The 18,695-nt window shown below is 35.0% G+C and overlaps 1 protein-coding gene across 1 annotated transcript in view; it reads right to left on the bottom strand.

Moving 5' to 3' along the window:
• LOC103251561 (dystrophin-like) overlaps positions 1-18,695 on the bottom strand; it is a gene marked incomplete at both ends in the record, with an annotated part of 504,158 nt that overhangs the window by 146,837 nt on the left and 338,626 nt on the right. Inside the window, one exon of the mRNA XM_008050158.1 lies at positions 8,537-8,726. Coding sequence (XP_008048349.1) covers positions 8,537-8,726 — 190 coding nt within the window. The remainder of the gene's footprint in view (positions 1-8,536; positions 8,727-18,695) is intronic.

Genomic DNA, 18,695 nt, shown 5'->3' with positions numbered 1-18,695 from the left:
TAATGTAATAGCAATATCCAAAACAGTAGGTTCTAAAAATTTCAGTACATTCAATTAACATGTTTGCTTATGAGTGAGACCATGGTAACATGGCCCAGAATGCAACAACCCTTATAATCAAGTGGCTAAACTCATATTGCATTAAATTGAAGTGATTGTTTTTTCATCTTTGGACAAAAAAATCGATTCTTTTTTTTATATTCAGTTTGCCTTTCTAAAGAAGATGAAACATCAGTCCTAAATATTTCTAAACTTTTAATTATTTTCACTATTTCCTATTGGATTTTCTTTGAGACATACAGGAATTTTAGGATCACAAACTGGACAATAATGAAATTCTGAATATAGTAAGAAGATAAGCATGTGTGAATTTATTTCTTAGTATTACAGTCTGTAGTACCATGAATGTGGGTGGCCTTTGTATAGTAGCAACACAGGAATAAAAGGAAACATAAAAATTTCCATGTTAATTTTTATTTTAAGAAACAGAAATTTATTTCTCACAGTTATGGAGGCTGAGAAGTCCAAGATGAAGAGGCTGGCAGGTTTGGTGTCTAGTGAGAGCCTAGTCTCTGCTTCCAAGTTGGCACCTTGATGCTGTATAATTTTTTTAATGTTTTATTTTAAAGATGTGGGGTACAATTCAGGACTAGGTATACATGTGGACATCATAAAGATAAAGTTTCGGCCTCCCTTTGGTCCCCACTTTGCCTGGTCTGAGATCAGGTACCCTTGTAGATGTTGTGTATTCCCCCCACCCCCACCAGCAGTATCCACCTACTGCCAATCCCTTTCTTATAGTATTATGGTAAATATTCAGGGTCAGCTTATGAGTGAGAACATATGGTATTCTGTCATTCGTTTCTGTGATAGATCATTGAGTATTATAGAGTCTAAATCCATCCAAGTTGCTGGAAAGTCCATATGTTTGTCCTTCTTTATGGCTGCATAATATTCCATCGTGTATATGTACTACATTTTTTTAATCCAGTCCGGTTCGACGGGCAGCACGGTTGCTTCAATGTTTTTGCTATTGTGGATATTGTTATAATAAACACGTGTGTGCAGGTATCTGTTTTTGTAGAATGATTTGAGTTCCTCTGTGTATATTCCCAGTAGGGGGATTACTGGGTCATATGGAAGGTCAATTTCTAACTCTTTTAGAAATCACTGCCCTGTTTTCCATAGAAGTTGAACTAGTTTGCATTCCCACCAGCAGTGTAGAAGCGCTCTGTTTCTCTACATCCTCACCAGCATGTTGTTGTTTGTTTTATTAATGATGGCCATTCTTACTGGGGTTAGGTGGTATCTCAGTGTGGTTTTGATTACATGTCTCTGATGATTAGAGAGGCTGAGCACTTTTTCATGTGTCTGTTGGTTGCTCCTATGTCCTCTTTTGAGAAGTGCCTATTCATGTATTTTGCCCACTCTGTAATGGGGCTATTTTTTTTTTCTTTCAGCATGTTTGAACTCCTTGTAGATCTTGGGTGTGAGGCCTTTGTCACATATACAGTTGGCAAATAATTTTTCCCATTTTGTGGACTGTCTCCCCGCTCTCTTGTTTCTTATGCTTTGCAGAAGCATTTACGTTTAATGAAGTCCCACTTGTCTATCTTATCTCTTATGGCATAGACATCTGGGGTTTTAGATAAGGAATTGGCTGACTACTCTGATTTCTGTAAGGGCATTGCCTGCATTTTCTAAGATTCTTATAGTCTGAAGTTTTACATTTAGGTCTTTGATCCATTTAGAGTTGAAAAATCCTCATGTTTATATGTGAGAAGAAACTAATTGTCATATTGAAAAGTGCTTTTCAAGGTCTTGGATACTTTACCCAAAGACTTTTACTTTTTTCACGGCATAAGTTTTTTTTTTTTGTTTGTTTGTTTTCAGTTGGAATCTCACTCTGTCACCCAGACTGGAGTGCAGTGGCTGCTTCCGACCACCACAGCCTTGACCTGCTGGGCTCCGGCGATCCTTCCGCCTCAGCCTTCCAAGTAGCTGGAACTATAGGTGCACGCTACCACCCCCGGCTAGTTTTTGATTTATTGTAGAGATGAGGTCTCGCCAAGTTGCCCAGGCGGGTCTCAAACCCGTGGGCTCAGGCAATCCACTCACTTCAGCCTCCCAAAGCACGGGATTACAGGCTGAGTCACCGAACCCGGCTTACGGCATAAGTTTTATACTGAAGCTTTTCTAGTTTTCTTTTTCTTACCTTTTTAAAAAATAATTAATCCATTAAGAGGGTCCCCGTAGCTATGTACTTTTGAATAATATGGAAGATAACATCACTTGGTACCAATTTTGTGCTACCGTATGCAATATTTCCGTAACATTGAAGTGTATTTCTGGACCATGGAAAAATTCAATTAACAACAACATAGATGTGTATGCAATGGCATTTATTTCTATAGATTCTATGTTGATGTCTTTCAGTTTTATATCTTCAACTCAGATCTTTCTCCAAACTTTAAATCTGCATTTGCAACTGCTTCAAGGGAGGTGATATTTCTGTCTCTGATATTTCACTCACTGATACCTCAAAACTGACTGCATTATTTACTTCCCTCCTCACAACTGTTTGTCCTCTTGAATTCTGCAACTCCAAGAAGGTACCCCTTTGAAGGTACCCAACATTCTGGTCTGGTGGGTATTTTACATGAATCTTATCATTTAATCCTGACAAAATCTTGTGAAGTATTATACTCATTGTATACAAGAGTATAATTGAGACTTACAGGTTGGATAATAAGCTAATAAGTGTTAAATTGGAGATCTTTCTGACTACAGGACAGATACTTTAGCTGCTATATCATGCTTTCTATATACTGTCGCCCCAGCTGATCTTTTAAATCTCATTTCTTGTAGCAACCATACACCAATCAAGTTTCTTCAGATTCCCACACACCCACACCAACCATGACTTAGGACATGCTGTTTTCCCTACAAGAGTGATTTTGTCAACCCTGTGTGCCTGATTCACTCTTAACATATTCTTCTAATGTGACTTTCTCTAAACAGGGATTCTCAACCTTGTCTGGACATTAGAATCATAGCTAGAACATCCTGTGATCAACTCAGTTTGAATTTCTTAGGGGTAGAATCCAGGGATCAACATTTTAAAAAGCTCTCCCAATATATAAGCAAGGTTAACAACCACTGTTTTGAGGAGTTTCTTGGCCTCTCTGGCAGACCTAACTTCTGTTTTTGCTAGTCTCTACTATAGCACTCATCACACTACTATAATTTTGTCTAGACACGCCTGTCTTTGTCTCTGGAATATGAGCCTCTCAAAGGTAGGAATCATGTTCTAATACAGAGACATTTGAATTTATGTTACATGATATTCAAGTTATTCACACATAAACACACACACAACATATATACAAACTAATGAAACCAAAGTTCAGCAGAAAAATATTGACTTACTTAAAAGTAATAGTACAACCTCTGTGGAAAACAGTTTGGCGATTCCTAAAAGGTCTAAAGATCAACCTTCCATATGACCTCATAGTCCCTCTACTGGGATGTACTTGGAGGAACTCAAGTCACTCTATGAAAAAGACACCAGCACACTATGTTTATCACAGCATTGTTCACAATAGCAAAAACATGGAACCAACCGTGCTGCCCATCGAAAGAAGACTGGATAAAAAAATGTGGTACATATACATGATGGAATATTACACAGCCACAAAGAAGGACAAAATTATGAACCTCACAGCAACTTGGGTGGACTTAGAGTCTATAGTACTGAGTGATCTATCACAAAAACAAGGAACTGAGTATCACATATTCTCATCCAGAAGTGGACCTTGAACAATTATCATAATACTATAAGAAAAGGATTGCCGGTAGTGGGAAATTGCTGGGGTGGGGGGCAGGAATGGCAGTAGTGGGATTCTGCTGGGGGAGGAAGGCACACCTCATCATCAAGGGTAACTGCATAATGAACATTTGTATACTTAACCTTGAATTGTACCCCACATCTTTAAAAAAAATCAAAGCTATACAAAGTAATAGAGTCTATTTTTTTCTATTTATCCTACTATTTGCATTATTTTATTTTTTAAAATGTGGATTGGTACTTATTAAATTGATTATGTAGCCCAATACTTTGTCTGAATTGTGTTTGAAAATCACCTCTCTTGGGGCTCTTATGATGTGATTCATTCCCTTATAGAAAGAGGAAGAATGACCAGAGCACTTGCGCATGAGCTCGCTCTCTCTCTCTCCCTCTCTGTCATGCAAGGTTATAGGAAGAAGCCAGCCATCTGCAAGTCAGAAAGAGCACCCTCATTAAAATCCAATCATGCTGGTCCCCTGATCCTATACTTCCAACCTTAAGAACCAAGGGAAATAAATTTGTTGTGTAAGCATCCTTCCCCCAGAAAAAAAGTAAAGAAAGAAAACCACTTCTCTGAACATGTCTGCATCACTAGACCTAACACCATAACACATCACAGGTATTTAGTAAAGGTTTATTGATTTAATAAAGTCTCCAGAAAATTTGTACAAATCCAGAGAGGTAGGCAATCATCACTAGGCAAAAGAAAAATGTCAAGACTCATTTTCACACTCTTAAGACAACAATCAAAATAGAAAGATCAAAAATACATATAAAAATCAATTCAAATTAAAGAAACTGAAAGTTTCCTTTTCTTAGAATCAGGGATCCTTAAATTACCTCTCTATTCTCAGATGACTTGAGAAATATTATACTCCAATTTATTCAAGATACTAATTGTGATACGAAGACTGCATTCTTTCTTCTTCCTTTGGAATTAATCAGTGGGCCAAGATTTTGATGAGAAACATTGAAGAAGCTATGCCCCAAATTTTAACAATGTATTAAAAATCAAAGATATTTTAATTTATAGGTGTACTCAGATGTACAATTCAAAGCATATCAAACTAGTCTCTCTGTAAATATTTTATTGAACAGAAGAGAATTTTTATAATGGGAAGGTTGAAAGGAGACATGGGCAAAACATATGAGATTAGAGAAGAGAGTGATTTGAAAGATATGGCCTGAGACATGACCCAGTTCACAGATGAAGAAATCTCAATATTAATTGCTCCTTAGTTTATCTTGCTGAGAAAAAAATATTAATTACACTACCTTTATGACCATCTCTCCTCACCACATACCTATACCCACACATGTTTTTACAAGCTGATATTACAGTGATCTCTCAGGGGTGCTTAGAGAACCATTTAATATTTGTGAAAGTCTTGTGAAATATGTGCAAAAATGCAGAGTCTTTTCATTTTCAGTAAGTTACCCAGGGTTTTATGTTAGAACTTTGAACCATGAACAGCTTCGTCAACTCTCTTAGGCCCAAAGCAGAAAATATTTTGGACAGAGAAATAATTGAATTCAATTATGAATATAGTTCTTCATTTAACAGATAAATCTGTAATTTTAAATCACCAAAATTTAACCCCTCAGTGCTCTAGATGGTATTCTATAAATTACATTAGCTTATTCCAGTTAGACTATCAGAAATGACAATATTTATAAGACTATCCTTATTCTGAAGTATAAGGACACTGTAATGCTCTTGATTTTAATAAGAAAAGCAAATAATATGCTTTTTAATAATACAGGAGGAAATTCCAATGTCTTTCAGAGCAGAATTAATCAGGTTAATTCCATTCAGGAAGTACTAGTATATGCTTTATATTACATGTATGCTTATAGAACCCATGAATTGTGATTATAGCTGAAAAAATTAAATATCCTATGAAGTAATAGATAAACAAAAGTAAGAGTTAGTCTAGCAAGAGCTGGAGTCTGCATATATAGAACAAGTAATTGACATGTCAGTCTTAGAGAAAAACACATTTTGTGAAGGTTTTCAACCTCTCCATTCAGTAGCATTTGTATAAAGCAAAGCATCACTACTTTTGGAGTAGACAGATGTAGCAAAATCTGTTGAGAGAGCTGTTGCTTTGGCTAGGCATTTGGAGTCTACTTTTAAAAAAAAATATATGAGAACTATGCTTGTTATATAGCACAAAATCAATGAATGCAATGCTACCAGCTTCAACTGAAATGAAAAGGCATGTTATTACACTTTTTTCCTTCATATATATTATGGAAAATTCCTTTTGTTCAAAAAAAAAAATTCATCGAGAAAAAAGCAATCACTTCTATTTAGCGGAAATACTGAAATTGCATGTAATCTCTTAAGGTATGTTGTTTGATTTACTTTCAAGCTTGGCATTTCCATTTGTTGCTTTTAAGCCCCGGTTTCTTGACTCAATTCAATAATTAGAAATGTGCCATTAACAATCAATAGTTTCAGTAGTTTACATTTTTTACCATGACATCTCCAAATCTTTCATCAAAAGATCATTATCCAACCACTTAACTAAAAATCAGAGTTGGCTATAAATGTTGTCTCTATCCATAAAATGTAGTTTAAACCACAAAATTTACAGAAAACACAATATTTACTGAGAGGGAAGGAGGAAACTGTTTCTGTTTTAAAATAATTTTGGAATTTTAGGTAATTCTACCATAGTTAAAGAGAAGATAATATGCCAAAGTTTTCAACAGTTCCAAGGGGGTTTTATATTACTTTTAGGAATAAATAAAGTTTAGCAAAGTAGACTGAGGCAGTAAAAAGTCCCTGCGATAATCTCAAGCTCTCTGTTTCTGTCTTAAGTACAGTAAAAGTTATGTGTAACGTGTGTGATAGCTTAAAGATGGAGGAGAATAGCCTGATCAATTTTGGATTTTATGGAAACAACACATAAACTTTGCTTTGATTAAGAAGAAGAATAAATACTTCTTTTTAGTAATATGGCATAAGCTAAGACCATTTTTTCAGCATAATTTCTTGAAAGAGAGATCAGAAATCTAAACACCAAATGTAGTTTATTCTCCATTCTTCTATAGTAAATATAGTTAGGACACATGGTAAATTTTCCCTTTAATGACTCATAATCTTTCCGTTTCTCAGGAATAGAAGTTTATAGATGAATTTTCATTATATAGTACTGCAGACATATATACAAGTATGAAAAATAATTGATGTTTCTTTGCTCTCAACCAGATTTATTCACTATTTTAAAGGATATTTCATTAAATCGCTGACATCAAATTATTTTTTAGTTATTGGATTATTCTTTATATTCTAAAGTAATCTGCTAAAAAAACCCTAGTCAATCAAAGTTTATTATTTATCTACAATAGCTGATGAGAAAAATGTGAAATCATAGGTTTATCAAAATTCCAGGGTGTCTTTATGGGCATTTACGGAGTGAGATAAAATTTTATTTGAGAATAAACCAAATAAGTTACAGTAGTACATTGTCTAACCATCATCTAAGAATGAGCAAAACCATCTATGTTTGCATTGCCATCTATCACAAATCATGGAAGTTATCTGTAGAGAAAAAGTCGGGTATTGTTCTAAACAAATCACCTCCAAATGATCAAACTAATTCAATATGCATTGTGTAGGAGATAGAGGGACCAGATAAGGAAGACACAAAAATAATAAATTTAGAAGCTATAAATTGTCACCATCACCTACTCTACGTACCAGAGCAGCAAGGTAGCTCAAATATCATATCAAAACAGAAAAAGAGGAGGAGGAGAGGAGAAAAAAAATCTTTCCTTATTATAATCTGATTCTGGAATTATTTTTGAACCTGGGATATACTATTACTTTTTTCATAATAGCTTAAAACTATGAAAAAAAGTTAGTCTAAAGAATTGATCCTATAATTCTAACACTACAAATTGTATTTGAGATACTAGTAAAGTTCTTATATCAAGTCAGAAAAACCAACTGTACATAACAGAACTTATCATAGTTCAGGAAAATTATCTCAGATATTAGAATAAATTTTAGGAGCCTCCTTGAACTACAGAATATAATTCTCACAAGGCTCCATTTAAACAAAACTACCCTAAACTCTGTTTTCACTGTTTATGCATATGGAACTTTATAGCAATAATTTTTGTTTCTAGAGAAAACAATTGTCTGAAAATTGTATGATCATTAACTATGACAAATTTAGCCATCTCATTTTTATTTTCGCAATCATGTTAAGAAGAAAGCTACAAAATGCCAGATTAACATTTCAAAACATATTTGAAAGTAATGAAGGGAAACTGATTCAGTTAGCAACGCTAAATAAAACAGACAATTCATACAGATGCTTTCCCTGTAAAATATTAAATAAAACACTCAAAAATGTCAACTTTTTCAGTTTAATAAACCAATCCCTAACTTATTTTTCTGTCTGAGCAAAGTTTCTCCTTGACCAAAGCTCTGGTTTTATATGCTAGTTATTTTCTGGCCAAATCATGCACTTTTTAGAAGATAGGGGTGTTAAATGAAATTATAAATAACTTTTCCTTTTCCCACAACCTCTCTCCTTGCTCAAATGCTGAAGAATATCAGGTTGTTTAAAATGACTATTTTATTTTGTCCCCAGCTTGTCAATTACAAGTACCAGTACTGAGAATTGTTCATTTGGATCCATAAGAATGCTAAAGTGAAAATGCTGAACTTACTTGCCATTGTTTCATCAGCTCTCTTACTCCCTTGGAGTCTTCTACGAGCCTTTCCTTATGAGTAGCATCCTGTAGGACGTTGGCAGTTGTTTCAGCTTCTGTAAGCCAGGCAAGAAACTTCTCCAGGTCCAGGGGGAACTGTTGCAGTAATCTATGAGTTTCTTCCAGAGCAGCCTCTCGCTCACTCACCCTGCAAAAGAACAAATATTTAGATGCAATTCTCAAATATAGAATGGTGTACCTAATAAACTCCATAAAAAGAACAAAGATGGAGGGACTAAACCGTAATACACCAACAAAGGGGTGAGTTGTTGCTAAAGATCTTTCTTTAAGTAACGGCAACTATAATATCATGTAGTCTGTTTTATTTCTGTCTAAAACATCTGAATTAGGGAACGACATGCAAGAAAATCTGTTTAAAAAATGAATGTATACATATGTATTAAACTGAATGTTTAAAAGTTAATAGATGGACATCCAAAAAAGTATATATATATATACACACACACACTTTAAAACCATGTAGCGTTTGTTGGCCAATTTTGAAGGCTTATTTTAATACACTGCAAAAGTTCAGACTAACCTTTAGAGGTAATACCCTGAAATCCCTATTTCATGCTTGTCTTTAAGTGTTACCCTGAGGCAGGAAAGAAAGATTAGATAGGCAAGAAGAAAAGTTCAGTAACTACAAACCTAGAGTCAAAAGGGGAAGATAAAGAAAAAGACAAAAAGAAGGGATCGGAGGGCAAATGAAAAAGACTAACAACAGAAAAATAACATTGCATCAAAACCATTGTGCAAAATATCATTTTGCTTGACATTGGTTTGTTATAACTATTGTGTTAGCTTCATATTTCATTACCTGATGAGCATACAACAAGAATATTGCCCAAAAGAAACATGTGTATGTGTTATGGGTAATGGAAAAAGTAGAGCTTTAAAAATAAGACAGATACGGGTTCAGTGCTCAATGTCCCTTACCAGTTGTATGATAGAGCACGTTACTAACCTCCCTGATTTCTCAGTTTCTCATCTGCAGTATCTATTGTTGTGATGAGAATTAAGGTATAATAACAAATGCAAAGTTGAGTGCTTCACATATTATACAGTTGTACAACATAGTTATTCAAAAATGTTAGTTCCTTCTGCCCACTTCCCACTTCCCCATTCCTCCAGTCTTTTAAAAGGATAAAACAAATACCTCAGTGACACAAATCTAAACAAGTTATTCATATTTTCTGATAATATATATACTGCATGTATCATGAATACACACATATATGCCCTCAGCAAACATCTACATAATAATAGCTTGGAAGGGAAAATTGCCTTAGGCAGTAACAGTCCCATCTAAAAAGATTCAGGTAAATTTGGTCTGCAATGAGAAAATTAGTACTCTATTTAAATGCCGTATTTGCCTTATACTACTACATAAACACTTTCTGGGATTAAACATAAGCTAAAAATGGATTTTAAAAAATTGAACACTTGAATATGATACCCACTGCTTGTTAAGATGTGATTGTCAATAATTATGCAAAACTGCAATTTATTTCAGCAGCAACTTTATCATGGGATGTGCAAACCAGGCAATAAACAACTCCTGCCGAGCCAGCGGCAGCAAAGCCCCCGGAAGAGCTGTTTATTCATCATGGGTGAGGTTTTTGCTGAGCACACAGTCTTCCACTGTAGTTTCAGCACTCATACTGGATAAAAATCTTCAGTCTGCATTAACTGGTGTAGGGTAGAATAATAGGTTTATGAGGATGCAGCTATTGGAAAAAAGTAAGCATTGCACTAAGCTATTTATCAACTCCTAAATAAACTTTAATACCGCACAGCTGAAAGATAGCCTAGTGTTGTGGTTGGGCAAATAAATTAAACCTTGTGTAGTTCAAGGGCTAACCTGGACTGCTGGCTCCCTGCTTATCTAGTTTTCAGGGAAACTATCAATGCAAGGAGAAATATCAAAACAGTCATTTATTTATTTATCTTTTTTATTTACTATGATTTAAAAAATTCAGAATCACTGCATCAGAATCTTAATGTGACAATCGTGCATGCAACATACAGGTTGATGTGTAACTGCTGACAAGTGACCGGTTCTGACCTACAAAAGTGGCAGTTTCATCCAGTTTGCACTAGACTTACTCCATCTCCAGGCCAACATTTGGAATAGAATTAAACTGTCACGTTCCAGAAGACAAATGCAGGGTTAGACATTGACATATTTTCTAACAAGTCCAATTTCAAACAAAATAAAAGGGCAATATGAAACTCTCCCACGGCAGAACCAGATAATTCAATATCGAGCACTTTATTATCAGCATCATCTTTATGATAAGCTGCATTTGATGCATCTTAGCTCCTCTAACCTTAAACTAGGAACACCACTTACCCTCAGCTTTTAGAGAAAGTAACAAGTAAATAACTTTCCAAGAGTTAATTGCAAATTTGCAATGCACATAAATCAGTTGAAAGGGTTCTACTGAGACAATGAGAATTTCAGCCAAATTCTGCCAGGGAGTTTGCTGCTTTGTAAATTAGGCCCTTAGGGAAGAACAGTAACTCTTTCAGGACAGTAAGGAACCATTTTCTTAAATGATACCCTTGTGGTCTGAAATACTGACAACATCAGGTTGAATATTTTCTAATTTTGATACTATGTTTAAAAAATTCAACGACAGAAACAGCAGAAAATTTCTTTGATAAGTCTCTTGCATGGTAGGTGTAATAGCTGTTTCCTGCTTGTGAGAGAGTTTTAAGGCTATGACCTTTCTCTTGAGATCAATGTATGTACATTGTATTCCTAAATTTTAATTCTGTCAAGTCTAGACTAGAAATGAGTCAAGGATATTTAATTTTCATATTTGTCCATTCAAAATAGCTCTCAATGTATCCTATAGTTTTTAATTTTCCTTAACCACATGGCTTTAAATGGCTTATAGAATAAATAAAAATGTAGAAATAAGGATAATCATAAAGAAAGAAAAGACTGGGTTTGAACAAAAGTAAAGATCTTGAATATAGATTTTTAAAAAAAAATTTAGTTCAGATCATCAAACTATAGACCCTGAAGAAAATTTGGCTTAAATATAAAAGTAACAATGACCAGATATTAGAAAAAGCAATAGAATCTACTGTATTGGTGAAGTACTTTTTTTGATAAAACAAAAGGTAAAAACCAGCTATTCCAGCTTTATAATACACACACATAGCTGAGAATTTGATGGAATCAGGATCAATATGGTGATTTCAAAAGGTCTTCATTCTATTCACAAGGGCACTCTGTGCCATTCTCAACATGTAAATTGGGGCGGTGAGGAACAATGTTCTCAAAGTATGGTCTATGCACCAGCATCATCTGAGAACTTATTAGATGTGCAAATTCCCAGGCCTCAGCTTAGACCAACGGAATCCGAAACTCTGTGGGTGGAGTTTAGCAAGGTGTATTTTTTAGCAAACCTTCCAGGCATTTCCAACATATGCTAAAGTTTGAGAATTACTGCTGCTGGGAACTAAACTTTGGAAATTACTAGCATAGTAGATGCTGGGCTGAACTGCCAAGACCACTCTTTAGGACTGAAATACTTCTGACCCAGCTGCTAGCTGACAGTCCTCAGCTGTCATCCCTATTTGAGAATTGGCATCAGTTAAATAGCGCTGCCTAGCCCAAAGTCACCACCTTCATTACTGAGGCAGGTTGGTCCCACTGATTGGCTCATGTGGGATGTATGGGCTATAAAAGCCTGGCTCCTTTGCTGCAGCTCAGGACAATTCTGAAGGCTACACTAGCTTCAGACTTCAGAGATTCTCCTGGGAAGGGAGCGGAGAGGAGGCTTGATTGTTATTGTGGTTGTGACTGTATTGTAGCCCAGCATCTCCTTCTGCCCTATAGATTCCGCTCCCTTTCTTTTTCTCCCCTTATAGGTGTTAATCCTGAGAGCATTTTTCCATAAAATTATTTCACATTAATAGCTTTCTGGAAAACCTGACCTGATGAATTGTCACGCTAAATAAAGATATAAAGAATACACTTGTCTAAGGAATGTGGAGAAATATACAACGACTTGCACAGATTGTGGTCTCCAAGGGGGACAGGATGGAAGATTCTCACACACGGCAAGTGTGCCTGAAGAGCTACTGCACTCTTGGTTGCCATTTAAGAAGATTTATAGATAACGTAGATTTGTATTATCTCCGGTCAGAAGCAAGAATCTGTTGAAGAGGGAAAGTGCTGGAGCTATAAAGTTTAGTACAACCCTACACCTGCCCAAGAAGGTGCCCATCACAGACAACTTCACAGAAAGGAAAAGAATCACAGAAGGCATGTTTCAGCATATCCATTTTCTTTTCAAGAACTGATTATCAATGAGGCAATCAACCAAATATATCCTAATCTGTTATTAGAGCCCCCTCAACACACAAATAATGGTATCTCTGAATATCTCTGAATAAATCGCTAAGACCCCTGATTTTCTATTGAGTTGAATATTCCCAATGTCTTATAGGCCAACCTAATACAGAAAAAGCAAAAAGAAAAAGGAAGGGAAACTTGTTAAATTACAAGGTAAACCCGAAGAGCTTAATTAATGTATAGATAATATGCCACTATTAGATATATGGATAAAAAATACTTTTATCAGTGTATTACGTTGTGGGATTATAAGTGTGTGTATATAATCAAACATAAATAAACACATTGAATATTTTTAGAAAAAAGGCTCAATTTGATATAGAAGGCATTTTTACCCAGGTATAAGTATGACAAATTGAGGAAATTCATAGCTTTCAGTCGTCTACTAAATAACATTTCCATCTGTGGCCTGGTATTGTCAGGGAGTAACGAGATAAAAGACTCTGAATCTTTTTTTCTGGTTTGCTTGCATTTTAGCCACTATTATTTCCTATGATATTTTTAGGAGAAGGATTATTTTGTTTTTTGTTTTTGGTGGGATATAGATCAGAGAGAATGAGCACCTTAGTACCAAAAAAGTTTCTTGCAACATCAAACACTACTCATAGAACCAGAGTTAACCTGAAGTTTGAATTCTCTGTAACCATACAGTTCCTTCTAGTTTGTTAGTAAATACATTGCATTTTGTTTTTTTTTTAAAATAACTTCATATTTTATTTGTGAGAGGCAGCTAGAATGTTGCTACCTATAGATGTCCAGCACTTGGTACCTATAGATGTTTGCCTCTTCCTACCCAAAGATGTTGTTTTCATCTCTAGAAATTCTATTAGTAATCTGCACTAATGAGAAGCATGAATTTGAGCAATAGCCATCAACAGTACCTGCACTAGTAGTTTATTAGTTGCCTTCCTGGTAACAACTCTGCGGCTTTAATTATCTTTGGGCAACACCTACCTAGAAATGTGACTACATGGGTCATGGTGGTGAGAAGATGTTTATTTTTTCTCTTCTGCTACCAAACTGTAAAGTGAGGAATAAACTCTGTCCTTTTAATTTATCTATTGTCCTCATCCACAGCATGAGGAATGACAGATCTACGGTATAGCATAGGAGATAACTATTAAAGCAAACACTCATATAGCTCTTTAAGTGTTTTAAAACATATTCAGAGTTATTTTCTCATCATTTCATTAGGTACCCATCTCTTTTTCCTTGAATACTTTCAGTTGGATATTTCATTCCTTCCCAATAGCTTTAGTCTCTATGAAGAGTATCTTTTATTTAGGAACTCATTCTTATTTCCACATGCCTACCAACATCTCATTCGTTAATTCACCATGTATCTATTCCATACCTATTAAGTACTAGCATCCATGCTTAATCATGGTGACACAAAATTCTATAAGATGTGGACCTTGGCATTTAATATATTCAGGTCTGGTAAAGGAGACAGATAGGTAAAAATTTAACTGTAGTTACAACGTGGTTCCTCACCAATAGCTCTAATGTAACATGCATCACACTGCATTCATGAACTTCCATCTCAATTGGCCAAACAAGTAAAGAAAGACATTAAACTTTAAAAATTAAACATTTTTACCTCTTCCTACCCAAAGTAGTGGAGATTATCTTATCTCAAAATACAATGATGGATGCTCAATAAAAGTTTGACTAATGGAATTGATTTTCTTAAAAATAAGAAACCTTTTAGATATACAGTGCAGATTATTACTGATTTCATGTTGCTGTTGAAAAGATTGTTTCTGAGAAAAACTGTAATGATGTTCCCAAGGTTATATACAAATTAAGTGGCAGAACTGAGGTTATAACCCATCTTGAATTCTAGAAAAGTTTTGCTAACTCTGAAGATAGATACTGGTGTCTACTCCTGTCTGATATATTCATTGTAGTGAAATAAAGAAAGGTGCAAGTACACTTATATCACTGAATCCTGGCCTTCATTTTGGAGCACAAATTTAACTTTCTGTCACCATATGCAGGGCTATTGAAATACACAAATACCTATATAAAAGTGAACCCACACATACAAAGATATCAGTTTACCCCAACTACTGCAGAAAAGATCTAGCTGGTCATTGCTTCAAAACAACAAAAAAAATCAATTTTTAACGCAAATTTGCTGGTTTGCTATTCACCGACATATGAATTAACGAGGTTTTCTTCCCCTCTCTCCCGAGGTCTGGTACTAAATTACTCAAACTCTTCAGAGTTAATTGGAAACCACGACCTAAATGTTCCCAAAGTATTGCTGATTAGTTCTCAGAAAACTCATTCCCATCTTTCGTCACCCCAGACAGCACAGGATGACTTTTTAACATGTGCAGTAGCAACACACTTGCACAAGAAATAGATTAATCCTCCAAAGATAAATCACAGCTTTGAAGTTATCTGTGCAAACTTCCTTCAATGATAGAGACATTTTAGTGTGTGTGTGTGTGTGTGTGTGTGTGTGTGTGTATACATATATACACCCACACTAGACTTTACCTTTAGATAGTAAGGGAGTATAGGCATTATCAATCATGTAAGGAATTTAATTATGTCCTTTCCCCAAAACCATTAGGATCTTTCTGAAAAGAAAAGACCTGTATGAGGAGATAGCAGTAAGGAAAAGTGCTTTCTATTATTCTTCACATTACTCATTTCATTTGATTTGTATTTCAGCATCATAAATCACCAAAAAATTAGTTGATGAAAGAAATGAACACAATGATATGAACAGGTGAAATATATATCTATGAACACCATTTTTTTCCTTCTTGGATTTTTAAAGAGATTAACATTCTTTAATCTAAGATCTGCGTTTTATCTTTTTCTGCTGATACAATACCAAAAGCATTATTGGGGATGTTGAAATATAATATTGGGAGAAATGGATTATATTTGGTTTGGTTCATATACAGTGACTGAAAATATTATCTTGGCCATTTATACAACTATAAAGGATCTTAAGAAACAATGCAATTAATACTACTTTCCAAATAATTACAAACTTAGATTTAAGTTAGGTTTACAGTTGGACACAATTTCTGCTCTAAATACATTCTCAATGATTTGTGTAATGTGAACCTTCAAGTTGGTTTTGGTTATTGACCAAGTGTGGTGACTTTTGCCTGTAATCCCAGTACTTTGGGAGACTGAGGTGGGAGGATTGCTTGAGACCAGTAGTTTGAGACCAGCCTGGGCAAAACAGACTCCATCTCTACAAAAAATGAAAAAAATTAGCCAGATGTGGTGAAGCCTGGAGTCCCAGCTGTTTGGGAGGTTGACACAGAGGAACACTTGAGTCCAAGAGGTTGAGGCTGCAGTGAGTTACAATCATGCCACTGCATTTCAGCCTGGGCAACAGAGAAAGACCCTGTCTCAAAATAAGAATAATAATAAAATATATAATTCCTAAAGCTGATAGGCTAGATTAAGTAACTTCACTTTTCTTCTAAAAGGATATGTCAAAAATAGTATCAAATCTAATTTTAAGGATGAGATTAGGACTATCTTTTGAAAATTTCATTAAACTGTGCAGTTGAAATATATATATATATATCTCTCATCCACAATGACTTAAAGGAAAACAGAATTGTAGATTGCTAGATGTTAATACATATTATTCAGACGACAGCAAAGTAAGCAGGTTCAAGTTTTTAAGATAAAAAAGGATTCATTTTAAAAGAAAAGAAGTGGCTAAAAACATATCACCAGATGAAATGAACTTAACAGTAGAGTTCTATCAGTGGAATTTGGAAATTTGAACAACTTCATAATTCCTGATCTAAATTTTGCATTATAGTTATAATCTAAATATTTGTGACTTTTATTACCTAGTCCTTTTCTCAGCACTTCTCTTGTGATTAATAATAAACTTTTGGAGGAGTCCCTTATATTCAACATTTACTGTCATAGTATTTTGCACTAAAACAATGTTCTCTGTTTTCAAGCTTCTTTCACAGGATCCACAGATATCATCTCCTTTTCTACTCCCAACAGCTTGATGAGACTGATGAGGCTTATGAGGCAGGTTGTTATTATGAATAGTTTATAGTCAAGAAACCTGGTTTTCAAGGAGGCTGAGTGAGTTTTCAAAATAAGTGGCAAAACTTGAAACACTCAATCTAGTCCACTGTGCTGCGAGACATTACCTCCTCAAGGTAGATTTGTTAACCTCCCTGTGAGGTAAAGATAATGAATATTAATGTGTTACTATTATCAAAAGCTCTTTGTTTTCAGTGATTTTTTTAAACGTGAATTAGGATTATGGTATGTGTGTGTAAAGACAAAAGAAATTATCCTTCCTTTGCTTATCATCTTCAGCTGCCATCTAAGAGACATATTAGAATGAGTACTGCACTTTGGATTAGAGATAGCTTAAGGATTTTATTTATTTTTTATCTTTTTAAAAGTTTGCAGTTGTGGGGTACATGTGAGAATTTCCTACATAAGTAAATCATGTGCAGGTTTGAGTTTCTACCAAACCCTCTCTCCCCCTGGTAGTGAATATGGTACCCAATGGGTGATTGTGTGCCCTTATTCCTCCTCTCTCCCCCACCCCCTTAGCAGTGCTCATCACCAGTTGTTCCTATCTTTAGGATTTTATTTAAAAAGTGGACAATATAGGGAGTAACTAAATATTTTAATTGTTATGAAATAACAGAAACTAGTCGTATTTGCAATTGTAGCCTTCTCTTAAGGGTAACAATAACTATTTGTTAGTGATACAGAGATTATTCACTTGTCTATATATTTTGAGAAATGTCTTACATAAATTTCTACCATGAAAATAAAACGCTTCATTTCTTTCCTAGAAATTTGACAGTAAAATAAATACATTTTTATAAAACCAATTGAGAAATGAATTAATTTCTCAAAGTGACTAAGTCTTGGTAGATTCTAAAAGCAATTGCCCTTTTAATTTTAAACTTATTTTAACAGCTCAGATATGATTTAAAAGACAAGATGTAGGATTACAAATAGCTTGAACTCATTAAAACTTACCAAAGTAAAGATTTAAAGTTTCTTGCTTTTTTACTTTTAATTACCAGGGTGAAAAACTGCATTTAAAAGACCCAGATACTTTGAAATGTATTGATGGCCTTTTACAAAATCAATTAAAATTTATGAAGGACGGTCATTAATTTAGGATTTATTTTTCAATTAGAACTACAACACTAAATGAATGAATCTGAGGGCTGCACCTGGTATCAAGAATCTTCTGACTAATGAATATACCATGTATTACAGTCTCAACATGCATCATCATCATCACCATCATCATTTTACTTTAAATTCCTTAAGAGCAAGGATTCACATCACAGTTCATGGCACTTAATAGACACACAATATATTTAATTAAAATCAATAAACCTACTAACAATAAAGCACAACTTCTAAAAATAAGATCATAGGCCAGGCTCGGTGGCTCAGCCTGCAATCCCAGCACTTTGGGAGGCTGAAGCAAGTGGATTGTCTGAGCCTGTGGGTTCGAGAACCACCCGGGCAACTTGGCGAGGTCTCATCTCTACCATAAATCAAAAATTAGCCTGGTGCAGTAGCATGAGCCTGTAGTTGCAGCTACTTGGAAGGCTGAGGTGGAAGGACCACCGGAGCTCAGCAGGTCGAGGCTGTGGTGGCCGGGACAGTGCCACTGCACTCCAGTCTGGGTGACAGAATGAGACTCCAACTCAAAAATAATAAATAAATAAATAAATAAATAAATAAATAAATAAA

The sequence above is a fragment of the Carlito syrichta genome, unplaced genomic scaffold (assembly GCF_000164805.1).
Source record: "Carlito syrichta isolate Samal-C Ts95f unplaced genomic scaffold, Tarsius_syrichta-2.0.1 Scaffold58783, whole genome shotgun sequence".
Classification (NCBI taxonomy): domain Eukaryota; kingdom Metazoa; phylum Chordata; class Mammalia; order Primates; family Tarsiidae; genus Carlito; species Carlito syrichta.
Note: the sequence above shows the minus strand (reverse complement) of the source record. Positions and strands in the feature narration are given on the sequence as shown.